Source organism: Oncorhynchus nerka, linkage group LG20 (genome assembly GCF_034236695.1).
Source record: "Oncorhynchus nerka isolate Pitt River linkage group LG20, Oner_Uvic_2.0, whole genome shotgun sequence".
Taxonomy (NCBI): domain Eukaryota; kingdom Metazoa; phylum Chordata; class Actinopteri; order Salmoniformes; family Salmonidae; genus Oncorhynchus; species Oncorhynchus nerka.
In genome coordinates this window covers 81,851,216-81,879,213 of record NC_088415.1, presented here as the reverse complement: position 1 = coordinate 81,879,213, position 27,998 = coordinate 81,851,216, and the positions used below count along the sequence as shown (strand labels likewise).

General features: G+C 43.9%; 1 protein-coding gene across 1 annotated transcript; it reads left to right on the top strand.

Annotated features, from left to right (window-relative positions):
* Window positions 1-580: 580 nt before the first annotated feature.
* LOC115103243 (3',5'-cyclic-AMP phosphodiesterase 4D-like) lies at window positions 581-27,841 on the top strand. The gene is made up of 12 exons (XM_065005866.1): window positions 581-1,620; window positions 4,623-4,696; window positions 7,849-7,895; window positions 8,160-8,272; window positions 14,745-14,838; window positions 15,690-15,874; window positions 16,010-16,108; window positions 16,225-16,389; window positions 17,899-17,998; window positions 18,179-18,456; window positions 18,754-18,936; window positions 19,255-27,841. Exons 1-12 carry the CDS (start codon window positions 1,597-1,599, stop codon window positions 19,789-19,791), a joined length of 1,899 nt encoding a protein of 632 aa, XP_064861938.1. The 5' UTR covers window positions 581-1,596; the 3' UTR covers window positions 19,792-27,841.
* Window positions 27,842-27,998: the final 157 nt, after the last annotated feature.

The following is a 27,998-nucleotide window of genomic DNA, read 5'->3' as shown; positions in this document are numbered from 1 at the left end:
TCCAGGACACCTACAGCACCTGATGTTACAGGAAGGCCAAAAAGATCATCAAGGACATCAACCACCCGAGCCACAGCCTGTTGACCCCGCTATCATCCAGAAGGCGAGGTCAGTACAGGTGCATCAAAGCTGGTACTGAGAGACTGAAAAATAGCTTCAATCTTAAGGCCATCAGACTGTTAAACAGCCATCACTAGCCGGCATCCACCCTGTTACACAACACTGCACCTTAGAGGCTCCTGCCGTATATACATAAACTTGGAATCACTGGCCACTTTAATAATGGAACACTAGTCACTTTAATACTGTTTAAATTATGTTTACATACTGCTTTACTCATCTCATATGTATATACTGTATTCTCTTCTCCTGTATTTTAGTCAATGCCACTCTTAATTCCATTATTTTACTTTCAGATGTGTGTATTGTTGTGAATCATTTTAAGATACTACTGCACTTTTGGAGCTAGGAACACAAGCATTTCGCTACACCTGCAATAACATTTGCTGATTATGTATATGTGACCAATAAAATGTTATTTTATTTATATATTTTTTAGCAGGCTAGCGTCAAAAGTTTGTCTGACATGCCAGAAATGCAGCCCTATTGACTTTATTTGAAACTTCGCACCCACCGGAGTTTGACAAATGACTACAGTTTGCATTGATTTGTGGGTCATATCAACCCCACAAGTGATCAAAGGTCTTCACTCGCACCCGAGGGAGAGTTGCTAGCACGAGGGCTGAGGGGGTAAAAGTAAGATGTTTGGACTGCAGCCAAAGTTGGAAAAATTAGCGACTTTCTTGTTTTTTTAACTTCTTCTGTTTATTTTCCCAGCCTACATCAGCCTAAGACAGTTTCCCTGTGTCTAAACACCTTAGTTTGTGATTAATCGGTTGCAGGTCACCAACTCTTGCCTCTGTTTTTAAAGGGAAGAAAGCTTGAAGCACTGGGAAGTCAACTGGTTGTCTCGGTGAGAAGAACTTGACAAAACGCTGATTTGTCCCCTCAAAGGCCTGTTCTGCATTCTCCATTACAGGTTTCAGAGCCATCATCCTCCCCATGGCACCAGTGACAACAAAAAAATACCCCTCCCCATGTTTTTCCTGTGACCCCAAGAAAAGCCTTTTTTCTTTTGCATGTGAAGCTTCAAGAAAAAGACCCTAGCATAACCTCAACCCTGTAACTTTACCAGTTGGACTCATTTCTCCCTACCTCACGGATCCTATAATGTACAGTGCATGGCATCCTTTGTTTGACCTTAATTTCACCCGGTCTGGTCTACCTTTATTCGTTGAGTTCTTTGCTTTGATGTCGGTCTGCAGGTTGTTGAAGTGTTTTTTCACAGACACTAATCAACTGTCTTGATTTAGGATTAAATGCAAATGTGTAAAGTGCACAGTAGACATTAGTACCATAGTAGTCATGTTGGATTTAACCTAAATATTGTATGCACACTAAATGGTTGCACATTTGTTTAACCTTTTCACTGATTCTGTTAATGTACTTTTAAAAATGTAAGACCAGAGCCTAAACCAATGTCTGGATTTAATCTAAATTTCATCATTTTTTCCCCATTATAGACATGGAGAAGACATGATTGTGACACCATTTGCACAGGTTAGTTTTGGAAATATTCTGTCCTGTGTTTTTCAGCTGAATAAATGGTTAACGAATTGGCCTGGTATGGACAAGCGGTCTAGGCTACTGCCTCTGGAGCACATGTACAATGTATGCTGCCAGCATGGGTTAGAATCTATCCCACTGGTTTTAAGCACGCTCTGGTTTGCCAAGCAAAATTCTCCCTGTAATTTGGAATGTGACCTCTAATCTGCCTACTGGTTATGTAACTTCACCGTCATTATGCACACCAACACAACAAGGAAATAAATAACGTAACTGAACACTGACTAAGCTTAAAAAAAAAGAGAACTACAAAAGGTTGTTGTCAGTGAAGTCACAGCTGTCACTATAGGTGCCAGTGACACTAGTAGACGGCCATCGGAACAGCCTTTGGCATGTGGCTGGCACATTGCAGCAGCCAGGCCCGTGACAGAGGACGTGCGTCATAACCGCACTCACTTTACTAAACAAGCGAGGAATCCAACATGGCGTTCCTCGATACGGCTGATGACTGATCAGAAACCCACCACAGCCGGGAAACCAGATACCGTCCTGTTTAACGTGCTGACTCATGATTTAGATGGTGCCCAGACTCTGACATGTGTGACGTATGGGAGGGTGGGGGCTAGCGAGGGGGTTCACTCTTCATCAGCCTGTAATTATGATGGCTCAGGGGCACCGCTAGTGCTTGCTTGTTTTGAAAAGTGTTGAAAATGAACTATTGCAAGCCACTATTTAACACTAACGCCTTGATCACACCAACAGCGTAATGCATTTTGGTACACCAGAAGTACATACATTTCCAATAGAAAGCTGTGTTTGACTTGCAGTATTAAGTTGCAAAGGCAGTTGCAGTGCGTTTTGTGTGGTGCATCAGTTGGATTTATCGAACATATGCCTCAAACTGTATGTGTAAACAGCTTGCCAGAAATGATAACAGAAGGTGAATGTTGAACTTTTGTTGCACACATATCCAGATGATGCAGCGTACCATTTGCGCAATAACACTGTCGGTTTGATCAAGGCGTAAGAGAGTTTAAATGTACTCCATTGCAGTGTATGCTTAGCCCTTTTGTGGGGTTAAATGTTCAATTGTAACACTTCACGGAGTATGCATATAATATATTCTAAATGTTTTTATTCATATATGAAGTACCTCGACTATCACAATTAGGTAGTAGAGAGGATGTACAGTACCAGGCAAAAGTTTGGACACACCTACTCACTCAAGGGGTTTTCTTTATTTTGACTATTTTCTACATTGTAGAATAATAGTGAAGACATCAAAACTATGAAATAACACATATCATGTAGTAACCAAAAAATTGTTAAACAAATCAAAATATATTTTAGATTTTAGATTCTTCAAAGTAGCCACCCTTTCTTTGCCTTGATGACAGCTTTGCACACTCTTGGCATTCTGGGGTGGCAGCGTAGCCTAGTGGTTAGAGCGTTGGACTAGTAACCGGAAGGTTGCGAGTTCAAACCCCTGAGCTGACAAGGTACAAATCTGTCGTTCTACTCCTGAACAGGCAGTTAACCCACTGTTCCCAGGCCGTCATTGAAAATAAGAATGTGTTCTTAACTGACTTGCCTGGTTAAATAAAGGTAAAATTAAAAATTAAATTCTCTCAACCAGCTTCACCTGGAATGCTTTTCCAACAGTCTTGAAGGAGTTCTCACATATGCTGAGCACTTGTTGGCTGTTTTTCCTTCACTCTGCGGTCCAACTCTTCCCAAACCATCTCAGTTGGGTTGAGGTCGGGTGATTGTGGAGGCCAGGTCATCTGATGCAGCACTCCATCACTCTCCTACTTGGTCAAATAGCCCTTACACAGCTTGGAGGTGTGTTGGGTCATTGTTTTGTTGAAAAACAAATGACAGTCCCACTATGCACAAACCAGATGGGATGACGTATCACTGCAGAATGCTGTGGTAGCCGTGCTGGTTAATTGTGCCTAGAATACTAAATAGATCAGACAGTGTCACCAGCAAAACACCCCCACACCATCCCACCTCCTCTTCCATGCTTCACGGTGGGAACATGCGGGAACATGCGGCGAACATTCATTCACCGAAAAGACACGGCAGTTGGGAACCAAAAATCTCAAATTTGGACTCATCAGACCAAAGGACAGATTTACACCGGTCTAATTTCCATTGCTCATGTTTCTTGGCCCAAGCAAGTCTCTTATTATTATTGGTGTCCTTTAGTAGTGATTTCTTTGCAGCAATTTGACCATGAAGGCCTGATTCAAGCAGTCTCCTCTGATACAGTTGATGTTGAGATGTGTCTGTTACTTGAACTCTGTGAAGCATTTATTTGGGCGGCAATTTCTGAGGCTGGTAACTCTAATGAACTTATCCTCTGCAGCAGAGGTAACTCTGGGTCTTCCTTTCCTGTGGCGTTCCTCATGAGAGCAGTTTCATAGCGCTTGATGATTTTTGCGACTGCACTTGAAGAAACTTTCTAAGTTATTGAAATTTTCCGGATTGACTGACATTCATGTCGTAATGATGGACTGTCGTTTCTCTTTGCTTATTTGAGCTATTCTTGCCATAATATGGACATGGTCTTTTATCAAATAGGGCTATCTTCTGTATACCACCCATATCTTGTCACAACACAACTGATTGGCTCAAACGCATTAAGAAGGAAAGAAATTCCACAAATTAACTTTTAACAAGGCACACCTGTTAATTGAAATGCATTCCAGGTGACTACCTCATGAAGCTGGTTGAGAGAATGCCAAGTGTGTGCAACACTATCATTAAGGCAAAGGGTGGCTACTTTGAGGAATCTCAAATACAAAATATATTTTGATTTGTTTAACAATTTTTGGATACTACATGATTCCATATGTGTTATTTCATAGTTTTGATGTCTTCACTATTATTCTACAATGTGGAAAACAGTAAAAATAAAGAAAACCCTTGATTGAGTAGGGGTGTTCAAACTTTTGCCTGGTACTGTATATTAATCTTGTCCGTTCTTGTAGGTACTTGCCAGTTTGAGGACGGTAAGAAGCAACTTCGCCGTTTTGACCCATCAGCAAGATCGTCAACCCAGCAAGTAAGTTCAGTCTACAAATCAAATCAAACTTTATTTGTCACAGATGCCGAATACAACATAGACCTAGTGTAGACCTTATGGTGAAATGCTTACTTACAAGCCCTTATCCAACAGTACAGTTCAAGAAGAGTTAAGAAAATATTTACCAAATAAACTAAAGTTTTAAAAAATGTAAAAAATGATAAAAAGTAACAGAATAACATAACAATAACGAGGCTATACACAGGGGGTGCCGGTTCCGAGTCAGTGTCCAGGGGTACAGGTTGGTTGAGGTCATTTGTGCATGTAGGTAAGGATGAAGTGACTACACATAGATAATAAATAGCGAGTAGCAGTAGTGTACAAAACAAATGGGTGGGGGTCAATGTAACAGTCAAGTGGCCATTTGATGAATTGCTGGCTTGGGGGTAGAAGCTGTTAAGGAGCCTCTTGGTCCTAGACTTGGCGCCTCGTTACCGCTTGCCATGCGGTAGCAGAGAAAACAGTTTGTGACTTGGGTGACTGGAGACTCTGACAATGTGATGGGCTTTCCTCTGACACTGCCTATTATATAGGTCCTGGATGGCAGGAAACTTGGCCCCAGTGATGTACTGGACCGTACGCACTACCCTCTGTAGCGCCTTACGGTCAGATGCCGAGCAGTTGCCATACCAGGCGGTGATGCAACCGGTCAGGATACTCTCAATTGTGCAGCTGTAGAACTTTGAGGATCTGGGGGCCCATGCCAAATCTTTTCAGTCTCCTGAGGGGGAAATGTTTTGTCTTGCACTCTTCACGACTGTCTTGGTGTGTTTGGACCATGATAGTTCGTTGGTGATGTGGACACCAAGGAACTTAAAACTCTCGACACACTCCACTACAGCCCCGTTGATGTTAATGGGGGCATGCTCGGTCCTCCTATTCCTGTAGTCCACGATCAGCTCCTTTGTCTTGCTCACATTGAGTGAGAGGTTGTTGTCCTGACACCACACTGCCAGTTCTCTGACCTCCTCCCTATAGGCTGTCTCATCGTTGTCGGTGATCAGTCGTGTTTGGCCACGCATTCGTGGGTGAACAGGGACTACAGGAGGGGACTAAGTACACACCCCTGAGGGGCCCCAGTGTTGAGGATCAGCGTGGCAGATGTATTGTTCCCTACCCTTACCACCTGGGGGGCGGCCCGTCAGGAAGTCCAGGATCCAGTTGCAGTGGGAGGTGTTTAGTCCCAGGGTCCTTAGCTTAGTGATGAGCTTCGTGGGCACTATGGTGTTGAACGCTGAGCTGTAGTCAATGAACAGCATTCTCACAGGTTTTCCTTTTGTCCAAGTGGTAAAGGGCAGTGTTGAGTGCGATTGAGATTGCATCATCTGTGGATTTTTTGGGGCGGTTGGAGTGGGTCTAGGGTATCGGGGAGGATGCTGTTGATGTGAGCCATGACCAGCCTTTCAAAGAACTTCATGGCTACTGATGTGAGTGCTACGGGGCGGTAATAATTTAGGCTAGTTACCTTCGCTTCCTTGGGCACAGGGACTATGGTGGTCTGCTTGAAACATGTAGGTATTACAGTCAGGGAGAGGTTGAAAATGTCAGTGAAGACACTTGCAAGTAGCTCCGCGCATGCTTTGAGTACACGTCCTGGTAATCCATCTTGCCCCGCGGCTTTCTGAATGTTGACCTGTTTAAAAGGTCTTGCTCACATCGGCTACCGAGAACGTTATCATACAGTCATCCAGAACAGCTGGTGCTCTCATGCATGCTTCAGTGATGCTTGCCTCGAAGCGAGCATAAAATGCATTTAGCTCATCTGGTAGGTTCACGTCACTGGGCAGCTCTTTGTAGTCCATAATAGTTTTCAAGCTCTGCCACATCCGACGAGCGTCACTGTGGGGACGAAGTCGTCGATGCACTTATTGATGAAACCGATGACTGAGGTTGTATACTCCTCATTGCCATTGGATGAATCCCGGAACATATTCCAGTCTGTGCTAGCAAAACAGTCCTGTAGCTTAGCATCCGCGTCATCTGACCACTGTATTAAGCGAGTCACTGGTACTTCCTGCTTTAGTTTTTGCTTGTAAGAAGGAATCAGGATGATAGAATTATGGTCAGATTTTCCAAATGGATGGCAGGGGAGAGCTTTGTATGCATCTCTGTGTGTGGAGTAATGGCGATCTAGAGTTTTTTCCCTCTGGTTGCACGTGACATGCTGGTAAAAATTTGGTAAAACTGATTTAAGTTTGCCTGCATCAAAGTCTCCGGCCACTAGGAACGGCGCTTCTGGGTGAGCATTTTCTTCTTTGATCAGGCCTTATAGAGTTGGTTGAGTGCGGTCTTAGTACCAGCATCGGTCTGTGGTGCTAAATAGACGGCTACAAATAATATAGATGAGAACTCTCTTGGTAGATAGTGTGGTCTACAGCTTACCATAAGGTTCTCTACCTCAGGCGAGCGATACCTCGAAACTGCTTCAACAATAAACATTGCGCACCAGCTGTTATTGACAAAAAGACACACACCCCCACCCCTTGTCTTACCAGACGTAGCATCTCTGTTCTACCGGTGCATGGAAAATTCCCCCAGCTCTATATTATCCATGTCGTCATTCCGCCACGACTCTGTGAAACATAAGATATTACAGTTCTTAATGTTCCGTTGGTAGGATAATCGTAATCGTAGGTCATTCATTTTATTTTCCAAAGATTGCATGTTAGCAAGTAGAACGGAAGGCAGTCGGAGTTTACTCGCTGGCCTACGGATTCTCCTAAGGCAACCCGATCTGCGTCCTCTTTTCCTCCGTCTTTTCTTCATGGAAATGATGGGGATTTGAGCCTGTTCCCAGAAGAGCAGTATATCCTTCTCGTCGGACTCGTTAAAGGAAAAAGCTTCTTCCAGTTTGTGGTAAGTAATTGCTGTTCTGATGTCCAGAAGTTATTTTTCGGTCATAAGAGACAATAGCAGCAACAGTATGTACAAAATAAGTAAAAAAATAAGTTACAAACATCGCAAAAAACTAACAGTTGGTCAGGAACATGTAAAACGTCATCCATCCTCTTTGGCGCCTCAAACCCAAACCCACGTGCCCCCTGTTGATTATAATGATGAAGTGAACAATACATAGACACAGTACATAGATATCAACTTTACTCAAAACTGGGATGTCTGTGTGTCCACAGGAGAATTGGAAGTAATCCACCGTCCATGTTAAATACAAGCTTAGCAGGTGAGTCTTTGAAAAGGTTTTGCTTGGTTGAGTTCTACACTCCACAAAAAATACAGAAATTTCATTCAACCATTTAGCAATTAGGGTAAGATTAGTATTAGATTTAATCTGATATTAAACCAAACTGATGATTTAACCATTGATATAAACAGCAAAGGGGACTTCGAGATTGAATCATTGATTCTTGAATGAAGGTTGAACGTTAAAAGAACGTTAAATCACGTGCTCGTCTCGTTGTGTGTTGTCCTTGTGTGGGTGTGACAGAGGAGCCATTTCAGCAGCTGGCAGTGGAGACTCTGGACGAGCTGGACTGGTGTCTGGAGCAGCTGGATACTCTGAAGACACGCCACTCTGTCAGCGAGATGGCCTCCAATAAGGTACACACATACACACACTCATAACCCAGGGAGCTTACTCACTTGTACCCTCGACTTTAATGGTAAGGCTGAAGCTACTAATGTCTTACATCAGTATCTGGTTCAGGTTTGAGTTAATTCACTATGATGGACTTAAACAAGGTACAATACAAAAGCACAAAGCTCACCATTGAGTCAGCGCCATCGTGGCTTTATGAAGAGTTGTCATGAATGACTGTGATCTAGAACCCTGTATGGATCATGAATGACTGTGATCTAGAACCCTGTATGGATCATGAATGACTGTGATCTAGAACCCTGTATGGATCATGAATGACTGTGATCTAGAACCCTGTATGGATCATGAATGACTGTGATCTAGAACCCTGTATGGATCATGAATGACTGTGATCTAGAACCTGTATGGATCATGAATGACTGTGATCTAGAACCCTGTATGGATCATGAATGACTGTGATCTAGAACCCTGTATGGATCATGAATGACTGTGATCTAGAACCCTGTATGGATCATGAATGACTGTGATCTAGAACCCTGTATGGATCATGAATTGGCCAAATTAATCTACAGGGAATTTTTATCAAATTTTCTGTAGCTGCACAATATCTATTAAGACTCTCTTTCAGACTTTGATTGAATCTAATTTCCTTATTGTTTAGCCAAAACAATTGACCTTTCCCCTCTCCATTAAAACAAAAGGGATATTATTATTTCACTCTTACGTCAAAGTAAGCAATACATTTTAAAAAATGTGTGTACATTTTGGCCAATGCACTTTTGGTGGCCTGCCAAATTAAAAAGAGCCCACTAAGCCAGCGACTGTGTCACTCTGCAAATGCATTTTGTGCTGATCCTGATTGGACAAATGTGAAAGGCCACTAATACAATGAATTCCATCAGAGATTAGGAAATGTGAATGAAATCGCCAATGCCTTCTGACATTTGGAGTTTGTTCCATGAATCAAATCAAATCAAACCAAATGTTATTTGTCACATGCGCCGAATACAGGTGTAGACCTTACAGTGAAATTCTTACTTACAAGCCCTTAACGAACAATGCAGTTTTAAGAAAAAAAGTGTTATGTAAAAAATGTATAAGTAAAAAATTTAAATAACTAATAATTTAAGAGCAGCAGTAAAATAACAGTAGTGAGTCTATGTACAGGGAGTACAGGTACAGAGTTAACGTGAGGGGGCACAGGTTAGTCAAAGTAATTGAGGTAATATGTACAAGTAGGTAGAGTTGAAGTGACTATGCATAGATAATAAACAGAGAGTAGCAGCAGTGTAAAAGGGGAGGGGACAATGCAAATAGTCTGGGTAGCCATTTGCTTAGCTGTTCAGGAGTCATATGGCTTGGGGGTAGAAGCTGTTAAGAAGCCTTTTGGACCTAGACTTGGTGCTCAAGTACCACTTGCCATGCGGTAGCAGAGAGAACAGTCTATGACTAGGGTGGCTGGAGACTGAGAGTTTTTAGGGCCTTCCTCTGACACCGCCTGGTATAGAGGTCCTGGATGGCAGGAAGCTTGGTCCCAGGGATGTGCTGGCCCTTACGCACTACCCTCTGTAGTGCCTTGCAGTCGGAGGCCGAGCAGTTGCCATACCAGGGAGTGACGCAACCAATCAGGATGCTCTCGATGGTGCAGCTGTAGAACTTTTTGAGGATCTGAGGACCCATGCCAAATCTATAGGCTTTTTGTGCGCTTTTCACGACTGTCTTGGTGTGTTTGGAACTCAACCTGCTCCACTACAGCCCCGTCGATGAGAATGGGTGCGTGCTCGGTCTTCCTTTTCCTGTAGAATCATCTCCTTTGTCTTGATCACGTTGAGGGAGATGTTGTTATCTTGGCACCACACGGCCAGGTATAGGACCTCCTCCCTATAGGTTGTCTCATCATTGTCTGTGATCAGGCCTACCTGAATGAATGGGATAGTGGGTATGCATCGGTAGACACACACCCCCAACTCCCAGTATTGGGGCGGCAGGGTATCCTAGTGGTTAGAGCATTGGACTAGTAACCAAAAGGTTGTAAGTTCAAATCCCCGAGCTGACAAGGTACAAATCTGTCATTCTGCCCCTGAACAGGCAATTAACACACTGTTCCTAGGCTGTCATTGAAAATAAGAATTTGTTCTTAACTGACTTGCCTAGTTAAATAAATATAAAATAATGTGCAGAAAAAATGTGAAGAACAGAGTTGGAGCTGTGGATAAAACACCATCCCCCCTCCATCCATCCTCATCCCTCTCCTTCTTTCTCCAGACTGGAGTTAATAGCTTGTGTGATTCCATGATTAGCCTCCCCACGCAAAAGCTATGTGCGCTGGGTAAACACACACACATACCCACCACACACAGGCTCTTCATGTATACATACACCACACACAGGCTCTCCCTGGATACATACACCACACACAGGCTCTCCATGTATACATACACCACACACAGGCTCTCCCTGTATACATACACCACACACAGGCTCTCCATGTATACATACACCACACACAGGCTCTCCATGTATACATACACCATATACATACATGCAAGGCACACATGTGGTGGTGCGTTTTATGTGCTGCACCCCCACATTGCTGCCAATAGTCAATGAAAAGGGAATCAGTAAGGAGGAATCATCCATGCTGGCACTTGTTTTTTCCCATCAAACTTTTATGTTTGGCTTTCTAAACATTTCACCCTTTGTCGTTGCTCTTTGTCTGGTTTACTTGACCAACTTTGCATATTTACCATCTTCACTACATTGTATCGTATGGGAAAATATAATGTGCAATGGATTTTTCTGAAACTCTCTCCTGCTATAATGTATTTTCTATTCAGCTTTCTGCAAACGTTTGTGTAATTTACATTCATAATACGATAATGATGTTGCCTATCATGCCGAATCATCCTATCGTCCCCTTTTTTCTCTTTCCTCATAGCTTAGATGTACAGATACTTGTTTCATTGTCATTCATGTCATTTAAAGCAACACATTCATGTGTTCACATAAATTGTATTTTTACGTGGCTAAACCAACTAAGCTTGTAATTTAACAATTCTATTCGTATTTACAGATGACATACAAGTTTGATATTGAGGCACAAGTTCACATGTTCGAGAAGGCATTTCTGCCAAAAAACGCATTTTGATGAAAAAATATTTTTTACGTTCAATTGGCTCTCCTGTGAAGTCGTGACTTATGATATACACCTAGTATCCTGAATCGGGTCACATACAGTATATGGATGAAATACCTCAGCCATTCAAGGCATCAGATTTCCTCATCATCTTTAACTTGGTGCACATGGTGAAGCCTCGAACACAACCAGCCCCTGCCTACTCTCCCCCCACCGTGGGCCAATCAGCTCCATTTCCCTGTCCCAGCCTCTGATGCAGCAGGCTGCTGATTTGTTCCTTCCTTTAGGCATACAGTATGGGGAGGTGGGAGTAACGTGTGCTGCTCTCCTCTGTTTACACGCGGAGCAGCAGGCAGAATAGTGCTGCTGAGGGGAGAGGAGAGTAAGCGGCAGGAGTCGCTTCTCTGCCATGAACCCACACCCTGCATCCTCAGCCTGGCTTCCACACTTCTTCCACCAAGGCAATCCTCTTACTTGTCCATTCCCGCTAGAGTGTGTGGATAAAACCTTCCCAGTGCACTGTGTGTGTAGACTATCTGCTTGCAGTGGAATTAAGGAGCTCAGACAAGCAGGACAGGACAGGAGCACAGTACGGACCAGTACAGTACAGCAGCTACAGGGAGGACCCTGCTTTTTTTCCCGCCCCATGCGTTATTTAGTGCTGAAATGCCCGAAGTCAATGACTTGTTCTCTGTCGAGGATGTACCTTCAGGTAAGACGGGCTGGGATGGGATGGGATACACGTGTTGCTTGGTGAATTAATGTGTAGTACAGGTGTCCATCCTTCTTTGCAGAGTTCTTTGCAATTAGTTGGGAAGTGATGCTGTTTTTGTGTGTGTGTCAGGAGTGCTTGTGCATGTGTGTATGAGTGAGTCCATAAAGTGTATGTGCAGATATGTGTGTGCAAGAAGTATGTGTGAACATATGTACAGTACATGCAGCGTGCACAGTGTGTGTGTATGTACTGTCTTTTTCTGTGTGCACATGCTCGGTTGGCATCTTCAGAGCAGACTTTTGGTGTTTCAGAGGGGGGGGAAATGTTTTATCTTTGTGTATGATGATTATACAGTATAATCACTGGTGTAGCACACCCTCCTGCAGCTTTGGGGAGCCAGGCTCAACCAATCAGAATGACTTTTTCCCCACAAAAGGGCTTTATTACAGACAGAAATACTCCTCGGTTTCATCAGCTGTCTGGTCTCAAATGATCCCGCAGGTGAAGAAGCCAGATGTGGAGGTCCTAGGATGGCGTGGTTACATGTGGTAGTGAGGCCAGTTGGGCGTACTGCCAAATTCTCTAAAACAACATTGGAGGCGGCTTATGGTAGAGAAATGAACATTCAATTTTCTGGCAACAGCTCTGGTGGTCATTCATGCAGTCAGCAGCCCTCAAAATGTGGCATTGTGTTGTGTGATAAAACTACACATTTTAAAGTGGCCTTTTAATGCCCCCAACACAAGGTGCACCTGAGTAATGATCATGCTGTTTAATCAGCTTCTTGACATGCCACATCTGTCAGTTGGATGGATTATCTTGGCAAAGGAGAAATGCTCACTAACAGGGATGTAAACACATTTGTGCACAAAATATTAGAGAAATATGCTTTTTGTGCGTATGGAACAGTTCTGGGATCTTTTATTTGAGCTCATGAAACATGGGGCCAACACTTTACATGTTGTGTTTATATTGTTCTTCAGTATATTTACTATTATAATACTTTACTGTGCTGGAGTCCTTCTGGAGGTTGGGCCCCCCAGATAGCATATGATCACGTCATAAGTCATGAAAGAAATGTTTAGCATTACATTAAATTAGCTCAGAATTTTGGTTAAAATATGTTACATTTAACTAGGTTTTGCAGTCATAAAGCAACTGAGGAAAAACTAAAATGCTACTATATTTACCACTTGAATAAAGAAGAAAAATTATATTTTTGTAAACTCAATAAGACATCAACTCGCAGATTATTGTCTGACATCAACTCCATCAGATTTGATAAAATGGTTGTTTTTATTGGGAATTTTCCAATTAATACATTTCCATATTTTGCAAATGTTTGTATTGAACTTTTATTTTTAGAGGCCAAAATATGTCTGTTTTGAGTATCTCCGTCAGTGGCTTGTCAACTCCGTCAGTGGCTTGTCAACACCGTCAGTGGCTTGTCAACTCCGTCAGTGGCTTGTCAACACCGTCAGTGGCTTGTCAACACCGTCAGTGGCTTGTCAACTCCGTCAGTGGCTTGTCAACTCCGTCAGTGGCTTGTCAACACCGTCAGTGGCTTGTCAACACCGTCAGTGGCTTGTCAACTCCGTCAGTGGCTTGTCAACACCGTCAGTGGCTTGTCAACTCCGTCAGTGGCTTGTCAACTTCGTCAGTGGCTTGTCAACTCCGTCAGTGGCTTGTCAACACCGTCAGTGGCTTGTCAACTCCGTTAGTGGCTTGTCAACTCCGTTAGTGGCTTGTCAACTCCGTCAGTGGCTTGTCAACACCGTCACTGATGTAGTCTATATTATTTTGTCAATATCTGAAAAAGTATTTGAATCAGTGTTCTGTAGCACATGCTTAAACAATTAAAGTATTTGAATCAGTGTTCTGTAGCACATGCTTAAACAATTAAAGTATTTGAATCAGTGTTCTGTAGCACATGCTTAAACAATTAAAGTATTTGAATCAGTGTTCTGTAGCACATGCTTAAACAATTAAAGTATTTGAATCAGTGTTCTGTAGCACATGCTTAAACAATTAAAGTATTTGAATCAGTGTTCTGTAGCACATGCTTAAACAATTAAAGTATTTGAATCAGTGTTCTGTAGCACATGCTTAAACAATTAAAGTATTTGAATCAGTGTTCTGTAGCACATGCTTAAACAATTAAAGTATTTGCTGTGTTAGACTTAAGGGATAATGTTCGAGATATAAATGTTTTATGTTCTAAATCTAGAAAGACATGCCAAAATGTTAATGAAATTAGCACAGGAGCTTTTAATAGTGCATTAAAACAAAACTTTTGTTAAAATTAAGAAAAATATTTGTCCAGTCTTTAAATAATTCCTGAGCTCTAAAACGTTTGACATTTTAGTCATTTAGTGGACGCTCTTATCCAGAGCGAATTATACTTAGTTGCATTCATCTTAAGAAAGCTAGGTGGGACAACCCCATATGCATCACAGTCATAGTAAGTACATTTTTCTTCAATGAAGAAGTTACCAGACACACACATGCAAACTACCAAATATCTCAGTGTAGATGTGCCTGTCATGTGTATATCCACAGTCTACAGTAGAGACTATATTGTGACAGTCTGAGTGATGCAGTGTGTTGTTGTTTGTCTCCCCAGTTCAAGAGGATGCTGAACAGAGAGCTCACTCAGCTATCAGAGGCCAGCAGATCAGGGAACCAGGTGTCAGAGTTCATCTCCAGCACGTTCCTAGGTATGTCTTTCTCTCCACCACCTTTCACTGTCTGACTGCCTTAGTAGAGACATCTACCGTATGTACTGTAATGTGAATCAATAGTTACTAATGTATACTTATTGTATAGTTACTGTTACGTTCCCCAGCACGAAAACCAAAAATTGTCACTCAAACAGAAAGGGGAACTCACAAAGAGTCACTGACAACAACCAAAACAACAACCAAAACGAAACAGGCAGGGTTTTAGGAGGGGTTCTGAAAGACACTCATGGGGGAGTCCACTGAAAGTTGACTAGCAACAAAAACAAGGACCTACAAGACACCCACTAAATTTACCCAAGAAGAGGCAAACTACATTTTTTAAAACAAACCAAACTTAAAGACAGGAAGCAAACCAAAAAGTGGAGCAAAATGAAAACAGGGCAGATGAGATAAAGGATTGTTTGTCTGGAAATCAAATAAGGCGAGCCAACTAAAGGTGTTAACTCTTCACATCTCTCAAGACCATCGGAGCACTGGGCCAGCCACTCTTAAATAGCACCTGGGCCAGCACAGGTGAAACACCTTCCCCCTAACGAGATGACCAACCAGCACAGGTGTAGTACATACTGACTAATGAGGTGACACCAATCGGTGCGCCCCACGTGCGAAGGTCCAACCTAGAAATATAAATGGAAAAGCCAAAGCCTGTAACATTACATGTGATTACGCCAAGACAATACGAATCCAGGCAACTACATGATATCTGTGCAACTTCAACTCAGTGTAAAGTGTAACCAGCCCTGGTTTCAATAGACAACCCTTCTGAACTCTATTGTTATTACTGTGGAATAACTGTGGAATAACTGTGGAATAACTGTGCACCACAGAAAAGCAACATGACATGGAGATCATGTCTCCACACATCAAGGAGAAGAAGGAGAAAACGGACAAGAAGAAGCGTCCCATGTCCCAGATCGTGGGGGTGAAGAAGCCCAGAATCATCCCCAGTGTGGCCCCCTCCAACATCCCCCGCTTCGGGGTTGCAGCCACTCAGGAGGGCTTTCTCGCCAAGGTAGTTTACGCAACCCTTCTTTTCTGACAATTAGAAAGTACCTCACTTTTAGGGTTCTGTTCTGCCACTCTTAGGATTTAATAGTCCCCAGCACGTTTTGGAGTTAAATGATCTGCATGTTTTTCCATCTGGCAGCAGTTGGAAGATATAAACCGATGGGGTGTGGATATTTTCAAAATATCTGAATATTCTGGGAATCGTCCGCTGACGGTGGCAATTTATTCAATTTTCCAGGTATGTCCTCATGTTTCCAAATGAGTCCTCTTCTAAAAAGGGCCCTCTTACATGGCTAAACAATTGACAAAGTCACTGATAAAAAATGCTGAAAATCATATATGTATTCCATATAGGAGCGAGAGCTGCTGAAGTCATTCAAGATCCCTGCAGACACCTTCATCACCTTCATGATGACCCTGGAGGACCACTACCACCATGATGTGGCCTACCACAACAACATCCATGCTGCAGACGTGGTCCAGTCCACCCACGTCCTCCTCTCTACCCCTGCCCTGGAGGTATGACAACTTTTTAGCTAAAAATACTGAATAAATATATATATATTTTTTTTTAAATGATATATGCAATATAATGTTCAAAACTGTACACCTTCTGCAGGGCTATACACTACATCGTATAACTTCAAAGTTATGGACATTAGAAAAAGGGTGTTTTGAAAATTGGGGCAGACATGTGTCCCACCTGTCCCATATTGTTGTTGCGCCTATGCACAAGTCCCATACACATTCTCACACACATACTGTACAGCAGTGGTGACCGTTCTGAGTGAAAATCACTTTGAGTCAAAAAGCAAGACGAGATCTACCACTCAGATTTTTTTTTAACAGGACTTAAATAAACGGAAGCCAATGCAACATTAACCTATTTAAAACAGCACTGTAGCAATGAGGTTTGTGCAGTAGGCGATAGGCCCAATACATTATTACCACATATCGTCTTTGCTTGAATTGCCCTGCCAATGCTTTGTTGTTCAGAACATTAAAAAAATATATAAACATTTGAGGTAGGCTATATGATCACACCGGTAATAGATCAGTTGCACACCGGTAATAACTGATCAGTAGATGTTGTTGTATTACTTGTGAGGCAAGGCTGAGTGAGCATACTGTACATTTAAAAATTTACTGGGCTGATTGTGCCTGCATCTGATGGTCAGTGTCAGCAGAGGGAGAGAGCAGGAGGAGACAGGAGTCCACCTCTCAACGTCCCTCCGCTCTCCCTTTCCTCTGTTGACACTGACCAAAAAGGGACACCGTCTTCCACCTGATGGCCAAACTCGAGTTGCACCGCATTATTTCTGCCTCATGCACAAATTTATGTTGTTACTCCTATGAACAAAGAAAGTGAAATATTTCTCGATATTAAAAAAGACCCAATCTGCTAATAATAATGCAAGCCTATCAATAGACTTTCCTACTCATTCATTACAGCAGCAGTGTTGGTTGTTGCGTGAGTGGAGGTTTGAAGAATACGCATTTTAATAGCCTCTAAAAGTGTTGAATAAAAAGTGTTGACAGTGCTGAGTAAGAACTTAAACATGAACTCACTCATAACAACAGCATCTCTTTGCTGTATTCATTGACATTCTCTCTCTGGTCATGATTTGAAATGTTTTGAAATCTCACAGTATCAACTTTGCTGCTGCTTTCTTTTCCGCCTGCTATGTTACTGTAGACCCGGGAATCTGAGCAATCCGACTGGCCAGCGGTAAGCCTATAGTGCACTTAATTTGCTCTCCAGGCCCACCGGGAAGGCAGAGTTTGTACCTTCAGACACATTAAATGGTTAAAAATGGGAACATTTCGCCCTACCTGACATGCAGGGCAGCTGAATCGCGTGCACCTACGGCCAACAAAATAAAGGAATGCAAGGCTTTATCGTTGTTTTTTTTACAGAAATGTTTTCCGATGATCGACTAGAAATGCCCAGTCGATCGACCGGTTGGTGACCCCTGCTGTACAGTATTTACCTGCATTAACATCCCTGTGTTCCTCCAATCTCTAAAGGCGGTGTTCACTGACTTGGAGATCCTAGCTGCTCTGTTTGCCAGTGCTATACATGATGTGGACCACCCGGGGGTGTCTAACCAGTTCCTCATCAACACCAGTGAGTTCACATAACCCCCTGGGCACTAGGCAAAGAGTTGTTTCAAATCTTGGAATCCTTTGTGGTTGTGTGTCCACATTAAATTGTCTCATGGGCCACATATGTCCCACACGCCGCCAGTTTGAGACCCCTGCTGTAGAATGTGTGTTTGCACTGTTCCTCTCCTGTGTGTCCGTCCAGACTCCGAGCTGGCCCTGATGTACAACGACGTGTCGGTCCTGGAGAACCACCACCTGGCCGTGGGCTTTAAGCTGCTGCAGGAGGACAACTGTGACATCTTCCAGAACCTGAGCAAGAAACAGAGACAGTCCCTACGCAAGATGGTCATAGACATGGTGTTAGCCACAGACATGTCCAAACACATGAACCTGCTGGCGGACCTGAAGACTATGGTGGAGACCAAGAAGGTGACCAGTCTAGGAGTACTTCTACTAGACAACTATGGAGATCGTATCCAGGTAAGACTCACAGAATAATAAAATTAACTCTCTTAGAAGGGATTCATATTCAGCATAACCAATGTGAATTAGATAATGATATGGCCATTTGGCTGACACGGTCACCCAAAGCTTCTTACAATTAACACATTAATTCAGTGTATGTAGCATATTTAGGTATTGAACCCAAAACACTTGTTTTGACTGACAGCACCCTGCTCCAGCCAAATGAACCATTGGGATCGTGTTATTGTCATATGATTGTATGGTCATTTATTTTCCTTGATACTCAATAAGAAGTGTTTTTGGTTTCTCCAGGTCCTCCAGAACATGGTTCACTGTGCTGACCTCAGTAACCCCACCAAGCCCCTGGAGGTCTACCGCCAGTGGACTGACCGCATCATGGTGGAGTTCTTCACCCAGGGGGACAGGGAGAGGGACAAGGGCATGGAGATCAGCCCCATGTGTGACAAACACAACGCCTCCATCGAGAAGAACCAGGTACAGTTATTATACACACAGGCATTGAGACACATACAGTACAGTATGCACACACTATGTTCACATGCAGAAGAGAGACACACACACAATTACAATTATAATAGTTAGGTATATTCTTACATTTGTCCTATTTCACACATATACAAGTGCGCAATATACACGTGTGAATTGGAAATGTGTTTTTTTTGCATATCCCACTCCCCCTGAGACAGGCCACACCGACAGATTCTTCACCTGCTCTACACACACACAGTCTGGCCTAAAAAAGTCTGCCTCTTTTACTAATATGCCAGTGACTATAATCATTTTCCTCTACAGGTGGGCTTCATAGACTACATCGTCCACCCTCTGTGGGAGACGTGGGCAGACCTGGTCCACCCTGATGCCCAGGACATCCTAGACACGCTGGAGGACAATCGCGAGTGGTACCAGAGCATGATCCCACACAGCCCCTCGCCCACACCCGAGGCCCAGGACAAGATGGGCCTGCCTGGGGGAGCCATGGGAGCTGGAGGGGGTGGAGGTGGATCGTCCACAGGAGATAAGTTCCAGTTTGAGCTGACCCTAGAGGAGGAGGAGTGCGAGTCCGACACAGAGAGCCCTCCGGCAGAGGAGGAGGGGTACAGTAGCACTGGGATGGAGCCTTCTAGGACTGACCCGGACAGCAGACTCCATTCCATGTCTGCCACTTCTCACCCACACACGCAAGTACTCTCCAAAATGGCTACCTCTGTCCTCAATCTTGGTGGCAGGACTTTGTCCACAGACTCTGACCCAGAAAGGGAGGCCACCGAAGACAGAGAACATGACCAAGAAGGTAACGCCGGTGTGAGGCGCTTCAGGCTAGGTACATAACATCAGTGCAATGTTCTTTAAAAAAAAAACATTTCTGAGCCTCCCCTCTGACCCCTTCAACCCCCATCTCTGGCTTCCTTGGATTGAATGGCAGGACAAAGCTGGAGTAAAGAACGTAGAGGGGGTGCGTTCAGGAAGTCTGCACTTTCACAGCAGTCACCTCGTACTGGAGAAAGGAGAGCCCCACTGTTCCTTCTTTGGTTGCAGAGAACAGGAAACCGTGTTTTTGAGCTGGTCTTTTGTGTTTTACCGATACGTCTCTGAGTTGGACGTGTTGCCGTATTCAGCTTATGTTTCTCAGAGACACTGAGAAAACCAACCTTCCTGTTTTGCAAGTCAAGCCAAGGTCTACAACAAAAGAGCAAGGATTTTGTGGAACACGTCTTCCTTTTGACTACTTATGGCCGCTTGAAACAATTGACGAAGCGACAAACTTAGTAACAACAAACACCACAAAGGCTTTTGAGACATTATGCCAAACAGATTAATAAACATGGACTTGGCCAATGGCAACATTTGCCTGCCTTTTCAACTGTTGGTCATTTTGTCTTTAATTTAAGTCCTTTTAAACTAGTGCAGAAAGTGGTTTAAACCGGTAAACTGCAGACTCACCAAATATGTACTACAAAGGACAAAGTACAGAGCAGAACGTCAGAATTGACGAAGAGATTGTTTCAATGTAGCACAACACTTTTTGGGTACCTTGTTGTAACAGCTACTCGGTGCATCACTAGGGGTCTCTCATCAGCCACACTCTTAACAACTGGTTTAGGGTCAGTTCTTCCTCCCACAGTCCTAACCACAGTCCTGTTATGTGTAAACCAACAAAACCAACCCTGAGCCAGCCGTTATAGGGACATATAAGTAACCCAAAGCTATGCGGTGTGCACTTGGCACCTCCCAGTGTTGAATATCGGAATTAAAGTCTGAACGTGTACTGCAATTCAAGGCATTCAAAATGCCCATACCTACAGTAAATTGACTATAGGTATGTCAAGTGGATTGGTTTTAGCTGTGTTGCTGTTGTAGGCAGGGGTATCCAAAACAAGCACTTCAGTTAAGATTCACCACTTGTCTGTATGATTTGATTTGATTTAGTTTTTTTCTATTTGAAGTCCCTCATAGTGTATACATACTGCTTTATACTGCAATTGTGTGTATCCTTAACCTTTTTATGGCATCAGTTTGCCTCCACTTTTAGCACTTTACAATTTTACTCACAGCCAATCCTCATCCTGCTTGGAAGGGCTTGAGCCAATCCATAAACACATTGGAGGCAGGTGACTGAGAATTTTTGTTTGCCACTGGCAACATGGTAGCCAGCACTTACATACCCTAGCACATTAGGATAACTAGTTGCATTGAGGGAACCTGAACAGAGTTAACTGTTTGACAGTACAGTAGGGCTGTGGGACATTTTTTACATTTACATTTTAGTCATTTAACAGATGCTCTTATCCAGAGCAAATTATGACTTGAGCACATACATTTTCATACTGGTCCCCGTGGGAATTGAACCCACAACCCTGGAATTTGCAAGTGCCATGCTCTACCAAATGAGTCAAACTGTACAATGTCCTTTCAAGTCTATTATTGTTGTTACAGTAAAGGTCTCAAGTTTCCTACTTACTTCAGGTACCATCATCTGGTCACACTCTCAACCAGTTGAACTAGTAAAAAATATATATATTGGTAGAGTTTACATTGGGTTATCACAGTTTGTGAAGCACATGGTGTAATATTTGCCAAACTATTTCAGAAATGTATGAAAGATGTGCCGCTCAAGGCAATTGTAAAAAAAAAAAAAAAAAAGACCATTGGCCATAGGCCAGTTTTCTGTGCTGAAATTTTCACACCCTTTTCCTTTTGTCATTGGTCAATATTCTGCTCTTCACAGGGACATGACCAATGACAGTACAAGTGCCAAGCAAGCATGACACAGCTCGTACTGTAGTTTCCATTTTGCCACAGGCTAATTTCCATCAATGACTAATGTTGATCATGTCGCCCTCCCTGTGTACCCTTTCTGCCCCATAGGTTTTCTGTTTTAGAACAATAATTAACTGATAACTGCACCTTTCTTAATGTTTGAATGGTTGGACATTTAGATGAATTGAATTTGTAAAGAAACCAAAGCACTTTGTATAGTAATTTTTACAAGTCTGTGCTTAAAGTACAGTCGAGTGTATTGTAACTCTGTTGACTAATCCACATTAGTATTCCGTATTCTGGTATTATGTGGCTTGATTATTACTATTGATGCATAGCACAGGCTGGACCACTGAAGCTAAATTGGGGGACCTTGTGCTATGGAATTATAACTTTTTTGTATCTATAATATGTTTTGATAAAGATGCATGAAAGATGCAAGATTCATAAGGAAATTAGTCAAGTATCTAAAATAAGCTCATCTGTGAACAGAAACTTTTGAACCTACGCGTGTTGTTGTGTTTTTACGAAAGATCCAGAAATGTGACTTTCTGGAGCCTTATATTTGCGTACGTTTTCTTTCCTCATAGATTGTATACTCGATATGGTGGGGAGACACCAGTGCCATGCACACAGTAGTTAAAGAGCACAAACAGTTCAGAACTCAAGCAAGCCTTTCTGTCTTTCTCAGCTGTCATGAAAAATGTCTTCACCAGCCATTGTTATGACAGTATTTTCACGAGGATTCAGTTATGCTCTCTGTCTACCATTGATTGTTTTGTATATTTTCCTCACAATGCTTTGTGTACAGTTTATTTATTATTTCTATATCTGTCCGAAAATGAAGAACTATAGACTTTGTCGGAGGCTAAGTATTTATTTGTAGCTACCTTCCGAGCTTTGGGAGAAAAAAAATCGGATAGATTTCAACTACAGTGCTCAACCATGGAGGCCGGTGGGAGGACCTACAGAAGGACGGACTCATTGTAATGGCTGGAATGGAATTAATGGAACGGAGTAAAACATGTGGTTTCCATATGTTTTGATGTGTTTAATACCGTTCCATTTATTCCATTCCAGCCATTACAATGAGACGTCCTCCCATAGATCTTGCCACCAGCCTCCTCTGGCACTCAACCAAATGTTTTAGTTTCCTTATGTCTGCCATAAAAGAAAGCAAAAGTAAACCAACTTTCCGGTTTCCTTTCGGTCGGTCATTCGGTATAACATACTATGTAGGGTCAACGACCAATCCTATTCACCTGAAGCAAATTGAAATCACTCCCAACGGGCCAATGGATGCCGAGCCTGCCCTCGGATGCCCCGCCTTCCTGACAATAATACTGGGGCTCGCATACATTTCCTACATTTTTGCATTTGTTAACTACTTTCTGCTCTGCTTGTGTAGCTAATACTTCCTTGTTTAGGTAGGATTTGTGTTTGCTTAACACCCACTACTTTCTGCTCTGCTTGTGTAGCTAGTGCTCTGTTGCTTGAGTAAGATGGCCAGTGGTAGGAGGAAGTTCAAAAAGGCTAACCAGCCGAATTTGAACCTCCGACCATGACCTAGGGCATGTGGTTTCACAATAAAATATTAAGAAAAGAGTGCTATCCTGCTTGCTTGGGGTGGAAACACACTTGGCTCAGGCCAGTTTGCGTGACCAATGTCTCCGGCTGGGGTTCAACCTCTATTGGGTGTAGGGCTTACTTTGTGAGGAAGTTTGAGGCTGCTGGCGAAGGTTCTTCCAGTGAAAATTAGAGTTTGGGAATGGGGTTGTTTGAGGCCGGCGTAGAGTTGATAGGGGTGTAATCCCAGCCAAGAGAGGCTCATTCTGGTTTCTCTGGCAGTGTTCAGAGTCTGGATTCCAGGGATGATATACTATCCCTGATTGGCTCTGGAGTGTTTTCAGAGTGTCAATGGGTTGACATCAGTCCGGGGAAGCCTGAAGCCCCGGCTTTGGATTTGGCGGGGGAGAGTGAACCATTGGTGGTTAATGCGCCTTTGTTGGAGCTGTGTCGTAGGGCGGCAGATCACCTAGGGTTGGATTGTCCTTCTGCCCTGCAGAGGAGTTCCTCCAGGTTACCTCCCGTCCCCGCAGCAGTGATGAGTGATGAGCTAAAGACAACCTGCGATTCCCCTCATTCAGCCAGGCTGGTGCTTACCAGGTTATAATGAGTTCATTAATAGTGGGTATGGAGGAGACGGGGCTCGTTTGCACACCACCAATGGATAGAAAGCTGGCGAGTTACTTAACTTCAGAGGCTAACAAGGGGGCAAATCTGTCACGCCCTGACCTTAGAGAGCCCGTTTATGTCTCTATTTGTTTGGTCAGGGTGTAATTTGGGTGGGCACTCTGTTCTTTATTTCTTTGTTTCTGGCCGAGTGTTGTTCCCAATCAGAGGAAGCGGTCTATCGTTGTCTCTGATTGGGGATCATACTTAGGCAGCCCTTTTTCCCACCTGTGATTGTGGGTAGTTGTCTATGTGTAGTGGCCTGCGAGCACTACGTAACTTTACGTTTGTTTGTTATTTCTGGTTTTGTTGGCGACATTATAAATAAACTAAGATGTACGCTCACCACGCTGCGCCTTGGTCCACTTCTTCCGACGAGCGTGACAAAATCCTAGCATGGTGATTCGAAATAAACAGTGCTGATCCTCAGCGGATCAGCTGGACAAAGTTATGTCTGTCCCACTGTACTATCCTGGCTGTGGGGGAAAGTATGGGGGCGATGGTGGTGGCTCAGTGCCACCTCTGGTTGACGTTGTCCTCGATTCCTGAGAGGGACAGGCGGATGTATTTGGATGAGACAGTTAAGTCAAAAAGGTTGTTTTGCTCGGCTATGGAGTCCTTACGGGCCAGTTTCGGGAGAAACAAAAGCAGGACGTAGCTCTATGGGTCCTTTTCCAACTAAAATAGTTTGCGCTTCTGCAGTTCCGAGGCGTGAAGGAAAGTGTGTAGGCCTAAGGCGGGTTGCCGCCTTGGTTCTTCTGGGCAGCGGCGGACGTCTTGGCACAGACGGCGTGCTGTTTTGAAGGAACGCAGGGTGCAAGCAGATTCTTCTGTGACGCTGGGGAAGAAGCAGACCTCTCAACCCTAGCTGGAGGCCGGGAGAGGGGGCGTGCTCTCTGGGCCCTCCTTCCCAAGCATTTACTGTGGCAACAGTGCTCCCAAGTGGCTGGGTCAATAAGGGGCAAGTTACTGGTTGCCGAAGTCCCCGAACCCGGTGTGGGCATAATAAACACAGTTCCTTCCTCACATTCAGACACGCGGTTGTCAAAAGTGGTGGAAATGAAAAACAAGTATACATTTTTTAATTTTTTTTTATAAATTAACCTAAATTATCCTAGGAGATAATATAGCACTCCCACACTGCCACACTTGTTTCCCATATGGTGTTCATAATGAATCTCAAGAGAAGTTGTTGACTCCGGCTCAGCGCATTCAGTTTCTGGACCTTGCTCTAGACTCGGTGCTGAATCACGCGTTTTTGTCCCAACAGAGGAGGGTCACATTCCGGCTGGGGCCCTCGGTGCCGTTTCGCTTGTGCCTGTGGTTATTGGGTCTAATGGCCTCTATGATGGCTGTGGTGCCTCTGGGACGTCTGTTGATGCGTATATTTCAGCGCTAGGTGACTGCTAGTGTCTGGATGCATCTCGCCACTGCCATTGGTTGCTTAGGGTTTCCCCGTCGTTGCTATCAATGAGGCATTTCCTTCCAATGTTTTAGGGCCAGCATGTGTTGGTAAGGTCTGACAACAGGACGATAGTGGCATACATCAACAGGCAGGGGGGACGAGGTCTCTCTTTCTCCTAAACCTGGCACGTTATCTCCTCATATGGAGCAGTGCGAATTTCCTGACGCCCAGGGCAACGTATCTTCCCGGATCTCTCCATGTGGGTGCAGATCTACTTTACAGGGAGGATCATATCTCTAAGGAGTGGAGACTGCACCCCTCAGTGGTTGCCCAGATATGGGACCGGTTTGGCAGGGCCGACGTAAAGCTTTACACATTGCGAGAAAATGTGCATTGTCGACTTCTTCTCAATGAGAGATCTGGGCACTTTGTTGTGAGCGGATGCTTGGCAAATCAGTGACCTCGGACCCTGCTCTATGCGTTCCTCCAGTGGACCTGATTCAGGCCACTGTGGAGAGGGTCCGTCAGGAAGGTCTGTTGTTGATTCTGGTGGCTCCCCGTTGGCCCAGACAACCCTGATTCCCGGAGATCCTCTGCCTGTTTGGCGGGTTTCTGATGTTCTTGCAAGAGCTTTTTGAGCAGGGCCTTTCTTTTTCCATATTTAAGTTTATGTAGGGACCCGTGGAGGGGTTCCGTGTCATCAGGATCTATTGTCTATTGACACCCAAGGCCGTAGATATGGCTCTGCAGATTTGGCCCCTGAAAGGTTGAATTTGATGACAAGGGGTTTATCCTCAAACGTGATTATGACTATACAGTTGGGCGTGTGCACCCTCTACGAGAAGGTTGTATATAAGTGGCACGCGTTTGAGGTTTGGTGTCAGGTTAAAGGAGTTTCTGATGTTCTTGCAAGAGCTTTTTGAGCAGAGCCTTTCTTTTTCCATATTCAAGTGTATATGCCAGCCATCTCGGCGTGTCATGTAGGGATTGACGGCTCTACCCAGGGGTCCTATCTGGTGGCACTGGTGGTGTGGTTCCACATTGAGTGAGCCTCCTGTGGAACATTTGGTGTCTGTAGACAAGACTGCCCTGCTAATGGCCTTGGCGTCAGCCAAGCATGTTGGGGATATCCACATGCTATTAGTACACCCCTGCGACTCCAAAGTGTCACAGCAGGTGCCCTGTTGTTTTGGACTTGCAGTTCCTTGTGTGAGTTCTGGCATTCCAGACTCCTTGGGTCTCTGTGTGAGACTTTTTTGAATAGCATAGCTGTGGGGAGTAGTGGTGCTAAGGTTGCTGCAGCACCCCTGAAAAATCGAAATAGTAAGATGTATTTTGTTTATCTTCACAAAAGTAGTGCACTGGGCCTTTACTAGTCCTGTATTAGCTGACTGATATAGCAATCTGTAGGGTCGGCCAAAAAAATAGAATTATGCAGCCCCCTCCCCCGTCGGTAACAGAATTATGCAGCCCCCTCCCCCGTCGGTAACAGAATAGCAGCACCCCCAAACATGTTTCCCGCAGCTATGCGCAAGTGTCTATGGACTTGGGCCAATGTTAGGCAGCGTTTTGTCTGGGTTACCACAGGGGTTTGAGCCTTGGGCTGCCGTGGCAATGCACAGGCTGCCTTGGTTCATTGTGCGTGTGCGCTTTACCAAGTCACGACAGGTGTTCTGTTGTTTTGGACTTGCGGTTCCTTGTACAAGTTCTGACATGTCAGGCTTGCAAGTTAATTAAGTATTGTTCTTGGAACTGTGGGGTCTATGGACTTGTGCTGCAGTGGCAGCGTGTCAGTGTGCATTGCCAAGTTGCAGCAGGTTCTAGGTCCCTAAATGGGGTTCTGACAGTTCAGAATTCTTGGGTAAGTATCAGAGAAAAAGGTGACTTCTGTAAACCCATTTTGCAGCCGGTGGAAGCTGTGTGTGTGCTTGGGCTGTCGTGTGGTACCCTCTGAGCCAGCTTGGAGCATGATTGAAAGTACCCATAGTGACCGACTGAAAGGTATGAAACTACTATTCCCTGAAGGAGTGAACAAGGTATAACCTATTTTGACCCCACGCCATCAGGAGGTTTGGGCTCGCTGAAGAGCAGTACTGAATTTAGGAAGTGTATGCGAGCCCTCATATTATAGCCAGGGAGGTGGGGCTTCTGAGGGTGGGCTCTGCATTAATTGGCCCGTTGGGTTTGATTTCAGTTTGCTTCAGGTGAATAGGATTGGTTGACCCCCTATAATATGTTATACCTTGTTCCCTCCTTCAGGGAACAGTAGTTCTATTCATAACTGTATGTTTTCTAGATAGCATCAGTAGAGTAGGAGATTCCTCCTTGTTTCAGGCACATTGTTCCTATGTTTTTCTCCGGACCAGAACTATTCAGTCTGCAGTCTCGACAATCTAAACACAACTGTTTACTATGGGTTTCAACGCTCTTACTGTACCTGTACGCCTGTCCACCTTGCCAATAAAGAAGTCTACATGCTTTTGACATCATGGATGCTTATTGGGAATAACGTTGACCATGGAATGCTACAATGATATGCATGTTTTTTTCAACACAAATCAGATGACATATGGTTATCTGAACGTATTTCAATAAGACGGTGCGGCAGCGTGACCTAGTGGTTGGAGAGTCAAACTAGTAA